At 43.9% G+C, this 24,552-nt stretch overlaps 1 protein-coding gene across 1 annotated transcript in view; it reads right to left on the bottom strand.

Moving 5' to 3' along the window:
* Positions 1-38: 38 nt before the first annotated feature.
* Positions 39-24,552, bottom strand: part of LOC121581000 (solute carrier family 22 member 23) — a 59,579-nt gene continuing 35,065 nt past the window's right edge. The window contains exons 4-10 of the mRNA XM_041896278.2: positions 19,790-19,958; positions 18,573-18,700; positions 15,227-15,329; positions 8,877-9,115; positions 8,103-8,135; positions 6,146-6,269; positions 39-4,884 (exon numbers count right to left, since the gene is read on the bottom strand). Of these exons, the coding sequence (XP_041752212.1) occupies positions 3,333-4,884; positions 6,146-6,269; positions 8,103-8,135; positions 8,877-9,115; positions 15,227-15,329; positions 18,573-18,700; positions 19,790-19,958 (2,348 nt within the window). The 3' untranslated portion in view covers positions 39-3,332. The remainder of the gene's footprint in view (positions 4,885-6,145; positions 6,270-8,102; positions 8,136-8,876; positions 9,116-15,226; positions 15,330-18,572; positions 18,701-19,789; positions 19,959-24,552) is intronic.

Below are 24,552 nucleotides of genomic sequence, written 5' to 3'. Positions count from 1 at the left end.
AGTCTGAAGACCAATTAACTCAACCAAGACTCAGAATGCATCATTGATCAATAAATAGTGAAGTTTATTACAACGACACATATGGCTTATATACAAGTGCATTATTCAAGTTAAAACCAAAAAGGGAAAATTAAACTTTTGTTTCTGTGTTTTTACATTCATTCATCCAAATCTTGCACCAACAAACTCATTTCAGCAACAGAGATGTTTGGCTGCAGTGGGGACAATTTAGGATGAGTGGAGTCATTCGATCAGTTGAAAACCATTTCCAAACCACTGTATAATGGCACAACCTATCAATCCACAGAGAATCATTGTCAGTTTACATAACATCTGTCCGCTTTTCTATCTCTAAATGCATCTTCTTTACCATGGTGTATTAGATCTACTTGTATTGTTTTACTATAGCCACTCTCCAAGCCATCACCCCTCTCTACCCATAGAAATAGAATTAATCATTATACTTATGACTCTAACCATACACCATCACTGGTGCTGATGTTGCTATTACATATGAAATCTGAGACTGTCATGTAAGGTTGTAATGTGTTGTATTGTGACATTTTAAGACGAGTGTCTGCTAAATGACCAAAATGTAAATGAAAAATGTCATTTTCATTTGAGGGTGCACCATTTGTTCCTTTGGGTATCATAATTCACATATTACAGCTAACCAATGAGATGGTACGGTTGCAGTTCAAGAAATGGGGGGTGAGAAGTATTGCTACAGCTGCAGACAATATACTCTATCATTTGTACGATTGACCTCTGTTGTTCCAGTGTGAATAGACTATCATGTGTTAATATCAATACCGTCCTCACATCACAGCTAGCCAAATGTACTAATCTGACTTGGCAGGAGTACAGGAGACATTGTGGTTTGAGGCGTGAAGTCTATTAGATAATAAAGAAGCTAAGAGACCCATATAGGGGTGTACTGAAGTCCTTTCTGCACCATACTTGAGTCTTCTGACCAGGGTGTATATAGTATTAGGAATGAAGACCACAGAAAAAAGTAGATATTCTTGAACAGTGTGCTTATTTACCAGGAAATAACCAGAGAATTAACGGAAAGTATGTTGTTGCACTTTTAGTATTTACATAGTTATTTTTACATCCATAGAACTACATGACAGGGTGTGTTGTGATGACTACTGTATGATTAGTGTACAGTAGAAGGATCATAGTGGCTGCTATTGCATCATACACAATACTTTGGTAACTTCTAAAGCCATTGTATTTTCCTGTTTAAATATATATTAATAAACACACTGTAAAAGACTGTGGACTCCATGGCATTTGAAAGGACAAGACATCAATCAATGAGATTTGAAAAAAAAAGCTCTACAGCACAATAAGTGATGTTATATTTGTAAACAGTGACCTAACAAAGCAGAGATCTCAGCACAATCTAGCCTAACTAGTGAACTGACAGCCACCATTTTGTTTGCCCGGTATGTACTATCGTCAATAGTCAGTCAATCACAGATGTTGGTAAAGCATGATGTTGACACTAGACATTTGGGTTTTTCAAAGAAAAAGAAAGCTCTTCACATATTTGTTTTAATAAAAATAATCAGAGACATTTGTCGTTTTTTTTTTCTCATTGTGATCACAACATTTCGCTATCATGTCTGTATTGATTACAATGAAAGCACTTCATGTAAATGGTAGTTAATATTTTGAAGTAAAAAACAAACAAAAACAGGAGCGGGATAAACCTATATTTCGAAATGCAACAGAATTTGAGTCAATATCACAAATATATCAATTTTGCATACTTTTGTGAAGTTTCAATATTTTCTGGTATATTTTTTAGGAAATAAACAAAATATTTTTACGTCACCAAATATGCAAATTACATGTCAAAAATACACACAAGATCATGGCAATGACAGATATATTGGTAATGAAGACAAAATCATTTTGTCATTCATGTGTCCATTTCAGAGAGATAGCTCATGTTTTTTTAGATAACATTTGATCACTTCTTTGTTTCATAGAAAAGTTCACATTTTTGTTTACATGCTTTGTCCCCGTAGCGAAGGATAAAGTGCCACTTACATTCACACAAATAATGTTAACATTGCCGCCTAGCTTTATACACTAAGGACACCCCCCGTGAAATTTTTGTTATGTATATATATATTTAATTTTTATTTTGTGATCAAGCGCAACATCAGTAGCACAACATAAACTACGCAATTTGACCTAGAATATCACGTTAACAAGATCCAATTGCATACAGTACAATTCATGAAAGTTTTTAAGAGTGGAAAAATTGTCCCATTAAACAGGGAAATAGTCTGTCAATTCTCAAATGTTTCACTTTCAGGACCGCAACGTCAATAAGCACAACATAGCCCTAGAGGACCAACAGACGTCTCACTTATACCACGTCACTGGTAAAGCACTCCTTCTCTCAACATAAACAGTCCATTGTCCTTTTAACGTTGGAACATACCTCTTCAGTTCACGACATTCTCTCTTTCTCTGGTACATTTTCATACACCCATGTTTGTATAACACTAAGGACTGAAGTCTTGAGATGTGCCGCTCGTGATTTTTAACTCATTGCATCATACATTAAAATACCTCCAATACTTGGGGAAAAACTGTCTTTATTGCCCTTATTTTGGTTTTTCATATTTGGCAAATTGATCTTTTCCCTACACAGATTCCAATCAGTTTCTGATAACTAATTTCAGCGACAACAAAAACAAATGGGTGACACTCTAAACTCATTTAGATATCTGGCACTGTTGACATTCACAATTCTGCATTGTATTCTTGAAGTATTTTTCTCTACATGATAAGGCAATTGTACATCATCATCAAATACATTGGGCGTACATCTAAGTCTGCAATTGAGGCAAATGTACAGTCAAATGTTTTTTAGTGGTATGTATAGCATCTCCAACTAACCATTGGGATAAAGTGTCAGAGGAAGTCAAAGTGAGTTTTGGCTGGTAGTCTCTCAGTCTAAAATGACACATACAGATTCCCCTAACAACAACTATGTAAAACGCTGATGATGTCAGTTATTTAGAGTTTCACGCTGTGGCAGAGTAACCACTCATTAGTCACCTCAGTACGGTCCCACTGTCCTGTTCTCTGGCTGTTCCCAGTAAAAGGTGTCACAGAGAAACAATCGTCCCCATATCAAGTTGTTCCCTTTCCTGTCTGTCACTGACAGTCTCCCTACAGAGCAGCCAAAATGTCTGAGGCCTGATCGGCCAGTTAGTGACTCCATACATGTGACATGGATGTCCAGGGCTTCTTCCTCCATGAGGGAGAGGCACACCTCCTTGTTCCAGAGGTGGAGCCTTGGATCATGATGACTCCACCCCGTTGATGACGAGGTTTTCTGAGATGGTACAGTCCATTATAGGGAGGATACCCGAGTCTATGGGGGAGGAGATGGTGCAGTCCATTATTGTGGAAGCAGGGGCTGCCTCTGTGGTCTCAGAGTCTGTTACGTTGGGGTGCAGTGAGTCTATGACAAGCGGAATGGTGGAGTCCAATGAAAGGGGTTGAACAATGTCTGTGATGGGGAGAGTGGTAGAGTCCACAGTGGGGGTATGAACAGTGTCCATGACAGGGGGCGTGGAAGAGTCCACTGTTGTGGGGGTATGACCTGAGTCATTGGGTGGTGGGGGTGGTGTGCGGGTGGGGCGATGAACAGGGGAAGGGGGAGAAACGATAACATCATTTACACATTGAGATGAAGAGTCCAACTCTGGAGTATGGACAGAGTCTGTCTGAAGGGGAATGATACCGTCTGATGTAGGAGGAGGAGGAGCCGGGAGTATGTCATCTACAGAGTCTATGATAGAGTCTGCGGTTATTGGGTCAGTAGAATCAATAGGAGTGGTACAGTCCGCCATGGGGAAAGGGAGAATAATGTCATTGATGACAGGAGTAGGGGAGGGTGTTGGAGAGGGGGGTAGAAGGTCAAGTACAGGGGGAGTGGTAGAGTCCAATGTAGGGGTGGTTTCTATGACAGGGGGAATGGTAGAGTCCAATGTAGGGGTCGTTTCTATGACAGGGGGAGAGTCCAATGTGGAGGTAGGGGGAGGTTCAATTACTTCTAGAGCATCCAATGAAGTGGGGATGGATTCTATAACAGGGGGAGTGGAAGGGTCCACTATGGAACTAGGGGTGGATTCTATGACAGGGGGAGTGGAAGGGTCCAATGCGGAGGTAGGGGTTGAATCAAGTACTGGCAGAGTGGTTGATTCCAATAAAGAGATAGGAAGCGTTTCAGTGACAGGGGAAATGGTGTTGACCAAGATGGATGTAGGGGTGTCTTCTGTGAGGGGGTCAGTGGTAACATCCTTAGTAGGGGAGGGAGCCGTCTCATCATCAACAATGAAAGTGGATGAAGGGGCAACTGAATTAATGAGGGGTGTATCAGCGGAGTCTTCAGTGGATTTGCTATCAGGCTCAGGCTGGAGTGACATCAACTTCCTAGCGGGGGGCGCCGAAATATCAATAACCGATGGTGCTGTGAAGTCAACAGCGGAGGACGCCGTGAACTCCATGGTGGAGACGGCGGTGACGGCCACCTCGTGCAGCGGCGTGTCGTGGACCCGGGTGTAGTCCCTGTTGCTCTCCAACTGGGCCAGGAGGAGGCGCTGTTCGCCAGGCTTCTTAGGGGGCAGCAGGGGCTGGCGGGTGTAGCACTCCCCGTCGGCCAGGGTCTCGGGCAGGGGCTGGTAGCGTGTCTCGGGGAGGAGGAGAATGCAGATTATGCAAATGAGGGTGCAACAGGCGAAGATGATGTGGTGGAGGAAGTAGCCCTTCTGGTTGTGGAGCTCCATGATGGGGGCAGTCAGCATGCCGAAGCCAGCGCTGGCTAGCACCAGGCCCAGACCACCACCCCTACGGAGAGAAACAAGGAACGCCATGTCAGTCATCACTTTTGAAGCCTACAAATCTAAACCAAATCCCAAACCCACCCTTTCCCCCTAGCTCTCATGTAGATTTGAGACGATACAGACCACCACCCCTATACGGAGATAGACAAGGAATGTCAGTTAGGAAGTCACCATCTCTGAAGAACATGGCTACACCCGATCCCAAACCAACCTTCAAGCCCCACTGTCTTTAAACCATATCCATCCTGTAGAAAGGGTGTGGCCTGAAACCTCTGCCTATTTCCAGTGAAATGTTCTGCTTAGTTACAGTCCAAGTCCATTCAATTTCAATGTTTTCTCTATATTTACATTCAATGGCACATTCCACATTCAAGCCCCTACTAGTCTCATTTCCTTATGCAGACGCACTTGGTGATGTCTGTGTTACTGACATGTCCTTGCCATTTTACACCCACAGCAGCAGAGAATGCTGCAATACCATGTAACAGCATCCTGCCTAATTTCGCTCCTGTCTGCTCTGTGACTGACCACCAGGTGGCGATCCATAGTCACTCTTCAGGCAGTGCAGTGCACCGCACCATTCCTTACATAATACAACACAGCATCATGATGATCCAAAGCTGTGTCATAGTTTGTCCAGAGATGGAAAGGCTAATTCAAACAAGGCTGATCTGTAAAAGAGACCTTGGTCTCAGCATGACTCCCTGTCAAAATAAAGGTTCAATAAAATAGTAATAATATAAAAATATGGATATTGAACTACACCTTTATTATGTGCATAATTTTAAGTGTTGTGTTTATAGCAGGGTTGTAATATTCTGGTGATATCCTGGCAGGTCAGATACACTTTGAGTCATGAATCTCTCTATTGAGATCAAAGACAGACTACATTATATTATGATAATGAGCATCTTAAAACACAGGGTATTTTCCCTTCACACTATGTGATGACAGACACCTTCAAACTCCACACCTCTTTATCTTTCTCCAATTCCAGTTTACATAGCTTGACAGAGTGAATGTTCTGTAAAATGTTATAAAATTAACCAGACACTTGACCCAACCCATCTCTGAATAAAAGGGGAAGAAAATGGAACCCTGTTTTTAATTTCCATGAGGCCCAAAACAAGCTTTCTCCTCAGCCCTGGCCTACACATATCCTGACTGACAGCCCCCTCTGAAACCTATACCTCACCCCCCCCCCCCCAAATCTCCTCTCTGTGGTACGCTCCAGTGGTTCGGTCCCAGTGTGTGGGTGGGCTCACCTGATGACGGTGGGGGTGATCTCAGCGCAGAAGAAGATGCTCAGGTTGCTGACAGCATGGGAGGAGAACATGCCGATGATGGAGAAGGCGATGGAGAAGTTCTTATTCAGCGTATCCGAGCGCTCTGTACAGAAAGAAGACAACACACGAGTCAGTCATTAAACACGATTCAGTATTAAGTTGAGATTTGTGTATCCGAGTACTCTGCATAGCAAGAAAACAAACATAACAATTATCCAGCCATCATACAGAGAGAATAAATTCTAATGTACTGTAGAAAGGTGAGATTAGATCAAAGGAAAATACTATATCTAACCATGATAGATTAATGATTCTCATATGAGAATGCTCAGTGCACTGATGAACAGTACCTAATACATTCTCCTAAGAGCAGGGTGTTATTGAAGTAGTAGGATGATCCTATTAACGTACGTAGACGGTTACATAATTCCCATGACGTGTATGTTGTTGAGCATCCTGTGTGTTGTCCATCACCCTGAACCATGTTATCAATTTAACTAAATTAGCCATGAAGGATTACCCTGACGTTTATCTGTCTGATCCTCAGCTAAACCACCCTAGAACTAACTTACACGGTGCTGCTGAATGAGACATGTTTCAGTTGATAGAGAGGATAATCTGAAACTGGTCTCTGTTTAGTTTATTGCTGAATGAAACACGTTTAAGTTGTCCAAAGAGGATCAGCTGAGGCTCTAACAGGCCATGCTTATTTTGATGCCAGGTGGAGGATTAGGGATAGAGAGAATGGAGAGAATAGAGGAGATCGATAAACACACAGGGGAAGGAGAGGGCTAGAGGCTAGTTAGGGTCAATGAGACAGAGCCAAACAGAGAGGATCATCAGAACAAAGCAAGGATCGGGGAATGAAACACAGACAGGAAGAGTTCTAATACTTCTAAGAAGTCACATGAAGACCAGGCAAGATTTTAAAAAAGTTCAGATGAATGATGGCAATATAACCATATAATGTGCTATTTTTAAAAACATTTTTAGTCATTTAGCAGACGCTCTTATCCAGAGCGACTTACAGTTAGTGAGTGTATAAATGTTCATACTGGCCTCCCGTTATTACACAGTCAATATCAGGTTTATTTGTTATAATGGACTGTAGTACTACCAAGTTGTACAACTAGCCTACTGCTGGTTTCATGTGTTAGCTGTGATGTTTCACTGTGAAGGACAAGCAGGATGGATCTGAATGTGTGTTTGTGCAGTAAACAGAATGCAGCTAGCTTGTCCTTGAGAGATGTATTTATTCAGTGATGCCTACGGGCGTTCTGAGCCACAGTCACATGGTGCCTCTGTTTGAACTGTCACTCATCATTGTCAGCAAACAGACATGACACGCCATGGTTTGCCATCGGGATCTGACTGAACTCTGCAATGAGTTTGTGTTCTGAATGGGTGGGAGAGTGGGAGGGATTGGGAGAAGGGGAGAGATAGGACAAGTCACAGTATTTAGGTCGAGGTGATAGTGAAAAATCAACCTTTGCTTTAAACCACCTCTATTGCGTAACAAACTCACTGCAAAGCCCCTTGTTTTTCTGCTACTATGTTGGAACACTGACATTTTCTTAGTGTCCTCCAATCTTACACAAATGTCAGAGTTCCTCCAATCTTTGTCTAATCATATCAAAGAAATCACGTTAGGACATCTGCAGCTAGCCAGCTATCATAATGTGTTTCTAACAGCTTGAACCACATTTAAGACGGTAGATTGGATATCAATTTACTGCGGAATTCTCCCATCTGCCCAGGACCTTCTTGGTTTTTAATCAAGCAGTTAGTATTTCCAGTAAGCTGATTAAACAGCTATGATCCAGAATGATGGGCTATTGATTAGTTAATAATCTAGGGCAGAGCAACTGCAACCAGGGAAACATGGGCCGAGTTCCCACTAGAATGAATAGGAGAGAAACCAATGGTTGTACTGTACCTATATTCAGATGGACACTGTATTTCCCCAGCACTATAGGAGCCATAGGGAGAGAGAGGAAAACAGAAACAGGTCAATATGTAGTCAAATTATCTTACACACACACACACACACACACAGTGAGGTTTCCAGTCACAAAACACACACTGGTTACACCATAGCAATAACAAGACAAGATGTTTGCTGTGTGAATGACCTCAAGGTGTATTTGTAGGTCTAGGTTAAACATTTGTTCCCCCAACATTTAAGTGACTCTTTAAAAAGGACTAAGTACTCTGTCAGATTTTGGACAACAACATCTGTCCTTGTTACACAGTAACAAGACCACCTCCCACACCTACATTCAAACTCAACTCCAAAACAACTATAAAGACTATTTCACCTCCATCCCCTGGAGGTCAGGGCCCCTGAGCACATGCCCTGCGTGCCCGGCCGTCGGTAATTTGGGGATGATTAGGCCTACTAGCTGGCTAGACTACCTTACCTAGCAATGTTAGCTGACACAGGCTAATTGATTGACAAGTGGAAAACTGATGATGCACTACCAAATTGCAAAATTGCACTGTGTGTTCTACTTTTCTAACTCTTAACAGTAAATTGAGACTGAGGTCTACATTTTTTTCCAATAAAAAATACATGTTTTTTGGTCAGGTGCCCCCTAGTTGCCATGGGGCCATACGCGCAGTGCATAGTTTGCGTATAGGAAGAGGCAGCTCTGTGCGCACGCAAGTTTGTGAATATGTGTGTACTATACAGTATGTGTATTATACTCACAGTTGAGCAGGCCTAGCTGCAGCAGTGATGCCAGGGCAGTGATTATCATGAACATGAGCAGGCCACCCCTCCTCCCCATCAGGCCCACCGCCGGGCACAGTGCCATGCATGATGCCACTGCGATGCCCGCCATGGTGTAGTAGTCAGCGTAGAAGTTGTGGAACATGGTGGACTCGTGGGTCTCGTGGTGGTCCATCATACTGCGGGCAAAGCAATGGTGGATCCCATAGCCCGTCAGTCTGGATAGACGGAGAGAGGGAGGGAGAGAGAGAGAGAGAGAGGGGGAGGGAGGAGAGAGAAGAGAGATAATGAAGACAGAGAAAATGGGGGTGTGGTAGTGCAAGAGAGGGAGAAAGGAGTGAGGTGATGAAAGAGCACAGAGAGGACAGAGAGAAAGAAAGAGCGGGATATTGGGAGAGAGGGCAAAGAAAGACTGAGTTCAGACAGAGAGTTCAGAAAAAGAAAGAAGAGGAAAGTGAATTTCTCTCGTCTCTGAAACAAAACTAAAAGCACGCACACAAACCCTCTCTTGCTCGTCTCCAGTTCTCTCATAAGAACACAGTTCATGTAAAATTCATGGTCAGACTAGAGTCAGGGACACCGTGCACTGAAATAGCCAGGGCTGTGTCTAAGTCTGCTTGTCTACAAATGACTGGGTTACGTGAGTGAGGAGAGGTGAAGCTTTATTCTGCAAAATCTGGATCCCTACAGATCAGCTGGGATAGACAATCTGGACCCTTTCTTTCTAAAATTAGCCGCTGAAATTGTCGCAACCCCTATTACCAGCCTGTTCAACCTCTCTTTCGTATCGTCTGAGATCCCCAGAGATTGGAAAGCTGCCGCGGTCATCCGCCTCTTCAAAGGGGGTGACACTCTAGATCCAAACTTTTACAGACCTATATCCATCCTGCCCTGCCTTTCAAAAGTATTTGAAAGCCAAGTTACCAAACAGATCACCGACCATTTCCAATCCCACCGTACCTTCTCCGCTATGCAATCTGGTTTCCGAGCTGGTCATGGGTGCACCTCAGCCACGCTGTAGGTCCTAAATGATATTATAACCGCAATCGATAAAAGACAGTACTGTGCAGCCATCTTCATCGACCTGGCCAAGGCTTTTGACTCTGTCAATCACCGCATTCTCATTGGCAGACTAAATTGTCTTGGTTTCTCAAATTACTGCCGCGCCTGGTTCACCAACTACTTCTCAGATAGAGTTAAATGTTTCAAATCGGAGGGCCTGTTGTCTGGACCTCTGGCAGTCTATGGGGGTGCCACAGGGTTCAATTCTCGGGCCGACTCTATTCTCTGTGTATATCAATGATGTCGCTCTTGCTGCTGGTGACTCTCAGATCCACCTCTACGCAGACGACACCATTTTGTATACATCTGGCCCTTCATTGGACACTGTGTTAACAAACCTCCAAAACGAGCTTCAATGCCATACAACACTCCTTCAGTAGCCTCCAACTGCTCTTAAACACTAGTAAAACTAAATGCATGCTCTTCAATCGAACGCTGCTGGAACCCGCCCACCCGACTAGAATCACCACTCTCGACGGGTCTGACCTAGAGTATGTGGACAACTACAAATACCTAGGTGTCTGGTTAGACTGTAAACTCTCCTTCCAGACTCACATTAAGAATCTCCAATCCAAAGTTAAATCTAGAATCGGCTTCCTATTTCGCAACAAAGCCTCCTTCACTCATGCTGCCAAACATGCCCTCGTAAAACTGACTATCCTACCGATCCTTGACTTCGGCGATGTCATTTACAAAATAGCCCATTTGTAATTAGCCCACCCAACTACCTCATCCCCATATTGTTATTTATTTTGCTCATTTGCACCCCAGTATCTCTATTTGCACATCATCTTTTGCAAATCTATCACTCCAGTGTTAGTGCAAAATAAATACAATTTAGTATTATGGCCTATTTATTGCCTTACCTCCATAACTTACTACATTTGCACACACTGTATATATATTTTGACTGTACGTTTTGTTTATCCCATATGTAACTCTGTTGTTGTTTTTATCGCACTGCTTTGGTTTATCTTGGCCAGGTCGCAAGTTGTAAATGAGAACTTGTTCTCAACTGGCTTACCTGGTTAAATAAAGGTGAAATAAAAAAATTGAAAAAATATTCTGAAGGCCAATTTACAGTCGGACGGACAGAAAGACAAAATGGGCAGAGAAACAAGCCTGTTAACGGCACAGACGGACGGACGGATGGACAGACAGACATACAGACAGGTCAGGGACACCGTGCACTGAAATAGCCAGGGCTGTGTCTAAGTCTGCTTGTCTATAAATGACTTGGTTATGTTAGTGAGGAGAGAGGAAGCTTTATTCTGAAGGCCAAAGGACAGAAAGACAGGCGGACGAACGGACAGACAAAAAGACAGACAAACGGACAGAGACAGGACTGATAATAGTACAGAGACAGGAAGACAGAGGGACAGACAGACTGATGGATCGACAGACAGGCCTGCTAAATCAAATCAAATTTTATTTGCCACATGCACCGAATACAACAATACACACCTTACAGTGAAATACTTACTTACAAGCCCTTAACTAACAATGCAGTTTTAAGAAAAAATAGAAAAAAGTGTTAAGTAAAAAATTTAAATAGCAAAGAATTAAAGAGCAGCAGTAAAATAAAATAACAGTAGAGAGGCTATATACGGGGGTACCGGTACAAAGTCAATGTGCAGGGGCACCGGTTAGTCGAGGTAATTGAGGTAATATGTACATGTGGGTAGAGTTAAAGTGACTATGCCTAGATAATAAACAGAGTAGCAGCGGAGTAAAAGAGGGGGTGGGGGGGGGGGACAATGCAAATAGTCCGGGTAGCCATGATTAGCTGTTCAGGAGTCGTATGGCTTGGGGGTAGAAGCTGTTAAGAAGCCTTTTGAACCTAGACTTGGCGCTCCCTCACCGCTTGCCGTGCGGTAGCAGAGAGAACAGTCTATGACTATTTTTAGGGCCTTCCTCTGACACCGCCTGGTATAGAGGTCCTGGATGGCAGGAAGCTTGGCTCCAGTAATGTACTGGGCCGTAAGCACTACCCTCTGTAGTGCTTTGCGGTCGGAGGCCGAGCAGTTGCCATACCAGGTGGTGATGCAACCAGTCAGGATGCTCTCGATGGTGCAGCTGTATACATTTTTGAGGATCTGAAGACCCATTCCAAATCTTTTCAGTCTCTTGAGGGGGAATAGGCTTTGTCGTGCCCTCTTCACGACTGTCTTGGTGTGTTTGGACCATGATAGTTTGTTGGTGATGTGGACACCAAGGAACTTGAAGCTCTCAACCTGTTCCACTACAGCCCCGTCGATGAGAATGGGGGCGTGCTCAGTCCTCTTTTTTTTCCTGTAGTTCACAATCATCTCCTTTGTCTTGATTACGTTGAGGGAGAGGTTGTTTTCCTGGCACCACACGGCCAGGTCTCTGACCTCCTCCCTATAGGCTGTCTCATCGTTGTCTGTGATTAGGCCTACGACTGTTGTGTTGTCGGCAAACTTAATGATGGTATTGGAGTCGTGCCTGGCCATGCAGTCATGGGTGAACAGGAAGTACAGGAGGGGACTGAGCACGCACCCCCCGTATTGAGGATCAGCGTGGCAGATGTGTTGTTACCTACCCTTACCACCTGGGGGCGGCCCGTCAGGAAGTCCAGGATCCAGTTGCAGAGGGAAGTGTTTAGTCCCAGGGTCCTTAGCTTAGTGATGAGCTTTGAGGGCACTATGGTGTTGAACGCTGAGCTGTAGTCAATGAACAGCATTCTCACGTAAGTGTTCCTCTTGTCCAGGTGGGAAAGGGCAGTGTGGAGTGCAATAGAGATTGCATCATCTGTGGATCTGATGGGGTATGCAAATTGGAGTGGGTCTAGGGTTTCTGGGATAATGATGTTGATGTGAGCCATGACCAGCCTTTCAAAGCACTTCATGGCTACAGACGTGAGTGCTACGGGTCGGTAGTCATTTAAGCAGGTTATCTTAGTGTTCTTGGGCACAGGGACTATGGTGGTCTGCTTGAAACATGTTGGTATTACAGACTCAGTCAGGGACATGTTGAAAATGTCAGTGAAGACACTTGCCAGTTGGTCAGCACATGCTCGGAGTACACGTCCTGGTAATCTGTCTGGCCCTGCGGCCTTGTGAATGTCTTAAAAGTCTAACTCACATCGGCTACGGAGAGCATGATCACATAGTCATCTGGAACAGCTGATGCTCTCATGCATGCTTCAGTGTTGCTTGCCTCGAAGCGAGCATAGAAGTGATTTAGCTCGTCTGGTAGGCTTGTGTCACTGGGCAGCTGGAGGCTGTGCTTCCCTTTTTAGCCTGTAATAGTTTGCAAGCCCTGCCACATCCGACGAGTGTCGGAGCCGGTGTATTACGATTCAATCTTAGTCCTGTATTGACTCTTTGCCTGTTTGATGGTTCGTCGGCGGGATTTCTTATAAGCGTCCGGGTTAGAGTCCCGCTCCTTGAAAGCGGCAGCTCTACCCTTTAGCTCGGCGCGGATGTTGCCTGTAATCCATGGCTTCTGGTTGGCGTATGTACGTATGGTCACTGTGGGGATGACATCATCGATGCACTTACTGATGAAGCCAGTGACTGATGTGGTGTACTCCTCAATGCTATCGGAAGAATCCCGGAACATATTCCAGTCTGTGCTAGAAAAACAGTCCTAAAGCTTAGCATCTGCGTCATCTGACCACTTTCTTATTAGCCGAGTCACTGGTGCTTCCTGCTTTAGTTTTTGCTTATAAGCAGGAATCAGGAGGATAGAGTTATGGTAAGATTTGCCAAATGGAGGGCGAAGGAGAGCTTTGTACACGTCGCTATGTGTGGAATAAAGGGTCTATGTGTGGAATAAAGGGTCTAGAGTTTTGTTTCCTCTGGTTGCACATTTAACATGCTGGTAGAAATTCGGTAGAACGGATTTAAGTTTCCCTGCATTAAAGTCCCTGGCCACTGGATGAGCGTTTTCCTGTTTGCTTATGGCCGTATACAGTTCATTGAGTGCGGTCTTGGTGCCAGCATCGGTTTGTGGTGGTAAATATACAGCTACGAAAAATATAGATGAAAACTCTTGATAAGTAGTGTGGTCTACAGCTTATCATGATATACTCTACCTCAGGCGAGCAAAACCTTGAGACTTCCTTAGTATTAGATTTTGTGCACCAGCTGTTGTTTACAAATATACACATACCAGCTGTTTACAAATATTCACCGCCACCCCTTGTCTTACCGGAGTCAGCCGTTCTATCCTGCCGATGTAGCGTATATCCAGCCAGCTGTATGTTATCCATGTTGTCGTTCAGTCACGACTCGGTGAAACATAAGATATTAGTTTTTAATGTCCTGTTGGTAGGATAACCTTCATCTTAGGTCGTCCAATTTATTTTCAAATGAATGAACGTTGGCTAATAGGATTGATGGAAGAGGCAGTTTACTCGCTCGCCGTCGGATCCTTACAAGGCACCCCGACCTACGTCCACGATATCTCCGTCTCTTTCTCATGCGAATGACGGGGATTTGGGCCTTGTCGGGTGTCTGTAGAATATCCTTCGCGTCCGACTCGTTGAATAAAAAATCTTCATCCAATACGAGGGTGAGTAATCGCTGTCCTGATATCCAGAAGCTCTTTTTGGTCATAAGAGACTGTGGCAGAAACATTATGTACAGAATAAATTACAAATAATGTGAAAAAAACACACATAATAGTACAATTGGTTAGAGGGCCGTAAAACGGCAGCCATCTCCTCCGGCGCCATCTTCTAAAAGCACAGACGGCCACTGCTGGTTGATGCTGCATCGAGCTGACAGGTCAATAGTCCCATAATCACGGCACACCGGCCACCACATTTAAATGGATAGTTCGGGATTTTGGCAATGAAGAGCTATATCTACTTCCCCAGAGTCAGATGAACTCATGAATACCATTTTTATGTATGTGTCCAGTATGAAGGAGGTTATAGGTAGTTTCAGGAGCCAATGCTAACTAGTGTTACCACAATGACTGGAAGTCTACAGGAATAGCTAGCATGCTAGCTGTTATGCTAGCTGTTCCCATAGACTTCCAGTCATTGTGCTATAGCAATTGTGCAAACGGAAGTGAGCAACTTCCTTCAAACTGAACGCAGAGACATTAAAATAGTATCCACAAGTTCATCCGACTCTGCGGAAGTAAATAAAATCCCGAAGTATCCCTTTAACACCCATAGGCGTCTGGCTGGCAGCTGCATCATGGACACACGGACACAATACTACATAAACTCACACAGGAACACAAGGAACACGCACACATACACAACCCAGACACACAAAAGAGATACTTACGAGTTCACGCAGAGAACCACAATGTTTTTCCACAGGTTCCTTGTCCCCACCATCTTCACAATACATGTCTTTTTCGGTTTCATCTGTAGAGCTTTCTGCAGCTCTGAAACAATGTAAAGAAATCAGGTAAATATGAGCATAATGCACTTATCTACAGGCTGTACACAGCCAACCACAGGGCTTCATCTAAATCCACGTGAGGAAAGGAGACTAAGGACACTTTCAGCTGCAAACTATGTGATTCATACCAAGACATTTCATCACGTGACTTATCTCTGTTAGAAAACAGGTATGACAGGGGGAAAGAGTGACTGGGTAGGAGGGGGAAAAAAAGATAAGTGAATGAACAATTGAAAGAGGAATGTGTTAAGAAGACAACGCCCCAGAGCAGCGCAGATCATAGCATGGGGCATGGATGGTTTGAAGTACAAGGTGTTGCTATGAAAAACAAACCTCCGCTTTCTGCATGTGCACACGTACATGTATGCACGTGACAGGCAGCATTTCAAGTTTTTACTCATAGTTTCTCTATACAATCATGCAGCTTTGAAGTAATCATCTGGTCTAGCAGCATAGCCATAATCCTTCATATATAATTGGCTCTCAAACAGCAGGCCCTTCAAGGGCTAGTTATGTTACATTGAGTAGGCTACATAACACACACACACACAGGTTTTTATTGTGAAGTGTTTACATCTAAGCGAGCCACATGCACCATGGAAAGATGACACGAGCATAGTTCTATCACTATGGCTGGGCAGATGGATACACCACTACAGAGAGAAGAAATGCTCTAATTAGCCACACCCATAGATGTAGACGACAACAGGAGGACAGAGTGCTGTGTGTGCAGGAGAGGATGAATGGGGTGACCCTGCCGACCCAGTCTCTCTACGCTGCATCAGAGGATCTCTGGATGCTAAGAAAAGAGGAGTTGATTTCACAACTCTGTTTCACTATGTGTCCTCACTGTATCTTGCAGCTGCGTAGCACAGTATCAGAAGCCTCTGTGAACGGCATTAGCATTGTACTCTGCCTAATCATGCCAGAAAAGAGCACCTGACAGGAAGACCTCCTAGGTAAATTTATTGAACCATGATTTGGACAGGGAAGACAGACACCTAGATCTCTTTTCCAAATACGCCCTTTATATACATACATTGTAGAATAATAGCGAAGACCGCAAAACTACGAAATAACACATATGGAATCATGTAGTAACCAAAAGTGTTAAACAAATCAAAATATGTTATATTTGAGATTTTTCAAAGTAGCCACCCTTTGCCTTGATGACACATTTGCACACCTTTGGCATTCTCTCAACCAGCTTCATGAGGTAGTCACCTGGAATGCATTTCAATTAACAGGTGTGCCTTGTTAAAAGTTAATTTGTGGAATTTATTTCCTTCTTAATGCGTTTGAGACAATCAGTTGTGTTGTGACAAGGTAGGGGTGGTATACAGAAGATAGCCAGCCCAATTTGCTGAAAGACCAAGTCCATATTATGGCAAGAACAGCTCAAATAAGCAAAGAGAAATGACAGTCCATCATTACTTCAAGACATGAAGGTCTTTCAATCTGGAACATTTCAAGAACTTTGAAAGTTTCTTCAAGTGCAGTTGCAAAAACCATCAATCGCTATGATGAAACTGGCTCTCATGAGGACCGCCACAGGAATGGAAGACCCAGAGTTACCTATGCTGCAGAGGATAAGTTCATTAGAGTTACCAGCCTCAGAAATTGTAGCCCAAATAAATGCTTCATAGAGTTCAAGTAACAGACACATCTCAACATCAACTGTTCAGAGGAGACTGCGTGAATCAGGCCTTCATGGTTGAATAGCTGCAAAGAAACCACCACTAAAGGACACCAACAAGAAGAAGAGACTTGCTTGGCCCAAGAAACACGAGCAATGGACATTAGACCGGTGGAAATCTTTCCTTTGGTCTGATGAGTCCAAATTTGAGATTTTTGGTCCAACCGCTGTGTCTTTGTGAGACGCAGAGTAGGTGAACGGATGATCTCCGCATGCGTGGTTCCCACCGTGAAGCATGGAGGAGGAGGTGTGATTGTGCTTTGCTGGTGACGCTGTCTTATTTAATTAAAATTCAAGGCACACTTAACCAGCATGGCTACCACAGCATTCTGCAGCGATACAACATCCATCTGGTTTGGGGTTAGTGTGAGTATCATTTGTTTTTCAACAGGACAATGACCCAACATACCTCCAGGCTGTGTAAGGGCTATTTTACCAAGAAGGAGAGTGATGGAGTGCTGCATCAGATGACCTGGCCTCAACAATCACCCGACCTCAACCCAATTGAGATGGTTTGGGATGAGTTGGACCGCAGAGTGAAGGAAAAGCAGCCAACAAGTGCTCAGCATATGTGGGAACTCCTTCAAGACTGTTAGAAAAGCATTCCAGGTGAAGCTGGTTGAGAGAATGCCAAGAGTGTGCAAAGCTGTCATCAAGGCAAAGGGTGGCTACTTTGAAGAATCTCAAATATAAAATATATTTTGATTTGTTTAACACTTTTTTGGTTACTACATAATTCCATATGTGTTATTTCATAGTTTTGATGTCTTCACTATCATTCTCCAATGTAGAAAATAGTAAAAATAAAGAAAAACCCTTGAATGAGTAGGTAAAAACACAAAACACAATTATGGTAAGCATAAATAAAACATCACAAGTCACCCAGAAAAACAGTTACATTCAAAGGGGCATCTATACCATAACCTCTGTCAATAACATAGTTATATATCTTGTTCACTGTAGGTATATGGCATTGCCTACAGTATGGCACTGCCTACGGTTGTATCTAGTCACTATCCAAAGTGATTGACCTGGCCCCATCTGTTGCCTGTGAGCGATGCCTCTCCCCCACCTCCCTCGAAAGGCCCTAATAAAGTTAATTAAGGGTCCGGAGGGTCCCATTCGGAAGGCCACGGTGTAGGTTTACTACCCTGCCAATATCCCTCGGCCCCAGGAGAGGGCTGTTACTATGGCAACCAGGCATAAAGGAAGGAAGGGGATCTCCCCCCTGTCAGTCAGATCCATTCAGACTGACCAAGCACTTCTGTCTCAGAGACAAGCCAGCTGATCTTGCTAGGGGAATTGTAGATATAAAGCCCTTTCCCTTCAGAAAAGGACAAACTCCACACTTTCAAATAACCAAAAGCACAGCAAATACACAGAGAAACAAATTAAAGCCGAACACTGACGTCTTGAGCTGAGTAGCTACACAGCATTATTATCACCAGTTCTAAAACTGAGATCTCCGTGTACCTGTGACTACAGCAGTTAAAAAAGGGATGACCTCTCCCTCTCCCCTGTGTACTATACCTGTGAGGATGTGGTCAGTGTCCAGCTCGGTGTTAACCTGGTTCTTCTTGACAATGTGTCCCATGATCCACTTGGAGCGGCCATACTGTTGAGTGGCCAGCAGCCACCGCAGCGACTCGGGGAAGATCCTGCATGGAAACAAGACAGAACAATCACTTGAACGCTCTGCTCAATAAAATATGAACAGTTGAATCAAAATTGAATGAGTCCCTTTTTTCCCATTGGGATTTAAGGAGAGGCTGAAAGGAACCTCAATATATCCCTGGGTCTGGAAAATGTGTGTGTGTGAGTGTGCGTGTGCATTCATGAGTTCTTTTTAGCTGATTGAAACTCATTAATAACTGCAATACTGATCCCTAATCATCTTTTGAAATGATTCCATTACATATGGATGAAGGCCTTTGTCAAGGCGTGCTGTGTGATAGGAATGAGAATGACAAGAGCTATGATTCTCTAGGATGGAAAAAAAAAAGTTTCCTCCCTCTGTTCTGTTGGCAGCTTTCCCATCACATTTCAGTCATTTAGCAGACTTGCAGGAGCAATTAGGGTTATGTGCCTTGCGCAAGGGCTCATCGACAGATTTTTCACCTAGTCGGTTACTGGCCCAACGCTCTTAACCACTATGCTACCTGCCGCTCATCAGGTGTACAGTGTGAATACAAGGTAAATGGTGGTTAATGAATGAGTATTTATTGCCCAGGCCTTAGAGACACCGGCTGTAGTAACATGTACAGTAGAGGTCCTTTGAATGGATGTTAAACTATTAATTATCATATGCTATTATGGCTGTTAATACAGTGGGGATGCTCCGCTGGAAAATTCCCTTGGGGCCAAGAAGCTTCCCTCTGATTCTATACATTTCTGATTAACCTCCAGTGGCCTGGAAACTACACAGATAGTAGACATGTCCATGCCCCGCTTTTCCCCATTATAATTTCATACATACATAATATGAGCATTGGATAAATAGAACCCACATTAGTCTACAACATAACCCAATCATGAACTGTAGTGCATGATGATTGGGAGTGGTAGGCTATAGCACCTAACCAAGTGAATTAAATCAGTAGTCTCAATCGCAATGGGATCACCAGTATAATAAATAGCTAAATATATCAATACTAAGATGCCAAATTGTAGCAGGTGGTGCGTATAGCCTGTCCCAGAACAGTTTTGTGCTTTGCCTGAGATGGGAGTAAAGTGGGTGTTGTCCTCACCAGATATAAGAGACCATGAGGATCAGCGGGCAGATGATGACGGCCTGCAGGACCTGCCAGTCTCGACAGAGGTATGCCATCCCTGGCATAAGGAGCTGCCCGCCCAACACCACGAAGCTGGCAACCATGGTCATGGAGAAACGCCAGTTAGGTAGGCACAGCTCAATCCCTGGACGAGAGCGAGGGGGACATAAGTCACTGATATTACAATCCAGACATAGGCACAGGTGGTGTCACAGTTCCAGACAGAGCTCGACCCCAGGGCAGAGAGAGAGAGGTTAGCCTACATGAGTCACAAACTACAATACAGATAGACACAGATTCTGATCACAAACACAGCTACATCTATGATAGAGAGACACAATTCTACTAGATACAGATACAGTTCTAGTTCTATGATAGAGATGGTGCAGAGGCAACAAAAGGCCAATAATGCCACTCCCACACATACACAACTTGACAGAGAGAGCGGACAGAGGGGAGAGTGGTGACACTAGAGTTCCACTACACAGCTCCATCCCTGGGAAGGAGAGGAGGTATCCTGATACCGATGCCACTAGTAGTGTGAACATTATTGTCTAATTACCTTGTCTAGAACTGATGCAATACTGAGGTAAGATCAGGGACATTGGCCTCTGTTTGACTGATGCCACTGCATTAACCTGCATTATCATATTAACTTACTTCATCTGAAGAGCACTTTAGTGTCTCTGTCCTGAACCAAGCCTATTGCAGTGAACGAATGACGGCCTCCTTGTACTTATTTCTCCCCAGCTACAGCTACTAAAAGAAAGATCCTGGTTCATTCGTACAGTCATTAGCATGCATGCCACCACCTCGCTATCCGGCAGAAACACACAGAACTCAGCCCCTTAGCTAGCTAGCTAGACACATTATAAGAGATATTAAAGCAGGCAAGGTGTCTGGTACTGTACTACTGTAACAATTCCACAGTGGCTTTCCCTCTTTCTCCCCCTCAGTCTTTTGTCCTCCATTCCTTTATATCTCCTCCGGTCTTTTTTTACTTGTGCTTTCTTTTCTGGCTGCTGCATTCTGCAGCCGGAGTACGCGGCTCAGCTCCAGACGGGTCTTTCAAGGTGACAGGGCCGGGATAATACAGTGTCTGCAGTCTGCAGCTCCGCTCCACTCCCAAAGAAAAGCCCGGAATTTCAATTAGGATCTGCCCCCCTCCTAGCTAGTATGAATAATGCTCTGTGTTCATGGAACAGTAATGCAGCTGGAATGACAAAGCTAAGAGGAGGAGAGGGGAGAGAGAGAGGGCGGGAAGAATGGAGAGCGAGTGTTGGGTTTGGTGTAACTTCACCCTGACACTCTGTAACAGTAACACAGCTGGAATGACGAAGATAAGACTGAAGAGGAGTAGAGGGGGGAGTTTTGTGAGTAGAGTCATGGGTCAGTGGGAATAGCATTGGTTTGGTGTTATGTGGTTGTGAGAATCGAACATACGGATGCACTTACAGAACATTCTGTACAGAATTTCTACGTATGAAAACATGTAAGAGACTCATGCAGACACACATACATCCCCTGACACACACACACACACGTAAACTCCTGAAGTGGCAGAATGGGGGGTGGAGGTGGAGGCCACCTGAGCACCTTACTCCAGCTGACCCTAATCCTCCACACCAATCCTGATCAGCAGTCCCACAATGCTCCAGCCCTGAACCTCCAACCATCAGCTTGGGCCCTGCCTGCTGACACAAAGCAGCACTCAGCTGATGTCAAATGGAAAACACTCACAGAAAGCCAGAGTACCACAGGGGTGACTAAACAGGAATGACCAAATGCACTAAAAAAGGGCTTTGGTGACAACAAGGTGCTCATTGAACGCCAGGGTGATATCATCGAAGGTTGACTAGGAGTAGCCTTACCAACAAAAGCGATAATCTTCCAATAGCTTCTTTGTTTTGCTGCCTTTACCAATACAAGCAGTTGAGTAATGCACAGTGTGGGATCCTTAATAGAACATGCAACTTCAAGAACAGAACGTCCAGTCAGTCAAAGACGGCCCATTGTTCTGAGAACATTACAATATCTGACCACTGACCAGTCCCCAGCAGTCGCATGATCTCCTCATGCCCCGCCCCACTGACCCCAGCCACTGGGTTTGTGTTTGTGTGTTCCCCGCCTGTAAACAGCTCCAGGGCCCACTCCTTCTAAATACAGTACACACGTAAATACACTGAACAAAAATATAAATGCAACAGATTTTACTGAGTTCCTGTTCATATAATGAAATCAGTCAATTGAAATAATTTCATTAGGCCCTAATCTATGGATTTCACATGACTGGGAATACAGATATGCATCACAGATACCTTTAAAAAAAAGGTAGTGGCGTGGATCAGAAAACCAGTCAGTATCTGGTGTGACCACCATTTGCCTTATGCAGCGCGACACATCTCCTTCGCATAGAGTTGATCAGGCTGTTGATTGTGGCCTGTTGAATGTTTTCCTCTTCAATGGCTGTGCGAAGTTGCTGGATATTGGTGGGAACTGGAACAAGCTGTAGTACACGTCGATCCAGAGCATCACAAACATGCTCAATGGGTGACATGTTTGGTGAGTATGCAGGCCATGGAAGAACTGGGACTTTTTCAGCTTCCAGGAATTATGTACAGATTCATGTGACATGGGGCCGTGCATCATCATGCTGAAACATGAGGTGATGGCGGCGGATGAATGGCACGACAATAGGCCTCAGGATCTTGTCACAATATCTCTGTGCTTTCAAATTGCCATTGATAAAATACAATCATTTTAGTTGTCTGTAGCTTATGCCTGCCCATAACATAACCCCACCGCCATCATGGGGCACTCTGTTCATAACATTAACATCAGCAAACCGCTCACCCACACTATGCCATACACGTGGTTTGCGATTGTGAGACCGGTTGGACGTACTGCCAAATTCTCTAAAACGACGTTGGAGGTGGTTTATGCTAGAGAATTGAAAATGTAATTCTCTGGCAACAGCTCTGGTGGACATTCCTGCAGTCAGCATGCCAATTGCACGCTCCCTCAAAACTTGAGACATCTGTGGCATTGTGTTGTGTGACAAAACTGCACATTTTAGAGTGGCCATTCATTGTCCCCAGCACAAGGTGCACCTGTATAATGATCATGCTGTTTAATCAGCTTCTTGATATGCCACAACTGTCAGATGGATGGATTATCTTGGCAAAGGATAAATGCTCACTAACAGGGATGTAAACAAATTTGTGCACAACATTTGAGAGAAATAAGGTTTTTGGATATTTTTATTTCAGCTCATGAAACATGAGACCAACACTTTACATGTTGCATTTATATTTTTGTTCAGTGTACTTTTGGAATGGTGTAATATGTTTTTCTTAAAGAGATAGTAGATAATAGGCAGAATCTACAGCACACCATTATACTTTTCCCAGTTTTTTCTTGAAGAGATGTACAATTTGAATAAAGTGTGTGCAACCTTGTGTTCAATATGTAGAAAGGCTGAGCCCGAGGCTGAGCCTATTTTCTTTGACATAGAAGTTGAGTCTTTCTCCTTCAGGAAACCTACTGGAGAAATACAACAATAGCAAATGTTCCATAACTTGTAGGTAGGTAGGACTGGGGTCTGAACAGATAGTTCAGAGCTTCTGCTCTTTTCTATAACCTGTAGGGAACACAATATATGATCTATACTTGGCATGTAAGTTTCTCGGTTATGGGTGGCACAAAATTAGATATGGGGAGGGGAATAGGCAGGGTATATGCACATTTTATACTGTAGTATTTACTATAGTTTTTAAAAAGCGTCGTTTTGGTGGACTGTAGTGTTTTTGCAGACATGACTGTATTATTTACTAGTGGTTCTGTGTGTGGATAATACTAGTATGTACTATAGAATTCTACAAAATTCTATAATAAGTATCACACATGATCGAGGGATTTACAGTGTGTAGTATAGTATTCTACAGTATACTACATTTTACTATAGAACTCTATAGTAAGTACTGTAGTATTCTATAGTATGTAGTAATTTTTCCCGTGGGTGGGTCTGTTAGGCAACAACTTCCAAGTAATAATACTCAGATCTTTTATAAAATGGCAAGACAATAGTTACAACACTACTTTGTCTGCTGAACGTGGATTAATGAATGTGTGCATATGTGTGACTGTGTGTGTACCTGCCCATGTGAGTTTGTGTGTGTGTGTGTTTCTGTAGTAAAAACACACAAGTCTAAGATCACCAAGCGTCGGCTGGAGTCGTGTAATGCGCGCCGCCATTGGACTCTGGAGCAGTGGAAACGCGTTCTCTGGAGTGATGAATCACGATTCACCATCTGGCAGTTCGACGGACGAATCTGGGTTTGGCGGATGCCAGGAGAATGTTTCCTGCCCGAATGCATAGTGCCAATTGTAAAGTTTGGTGGAGGAGGAATAATGGTCTGGGGCTGTTTTTCATGGTTCGGGCTAGGTCCCTTACTTCCAGTGAAGGGACATTTTAATGCTACAGCAGACATGACTATTCTAGACAATTATGTGCTTCCAACTTTGTGGCAACAGTTTGGGAAAGGCCCTTTCCTGTTTCAGCATGACAATGCCACCGTGCACAAAGCGAGGTCCATACAGAAATGGTTTATCAAGATCGGTGGGGAAGAACTTGACTGGCCTCCACAGAGCCCTGATCTCAACCCCATCGAACACCTTTGGGATGAATTGGAACACTGCAGCAATGTCCCTGAAGCAATGTTCCAACATCTAGTGGAAAG

The sequence above is a fragment of the Coregonus clupeaformis genome, chromosome 14, assembly GCF_020615455.1.
Source record: "Coregonus clupeaformis isolate EN_2021a chromosome 14, ASM2061545v1, whole genome shotgun sequence".
Classification (NCBI taxonomy): Eukaryota; Metazoa; Chordata; class Actinopteri; order Salmoniformes; family Salmonidae; genus Coregonus; species Coregonus clupeaformis.
The sequence above is the reverse complement of the archived record's forward strand: the minus strand, read 5'-3'. Positions and strand labels throughout refer to the sequence as shown.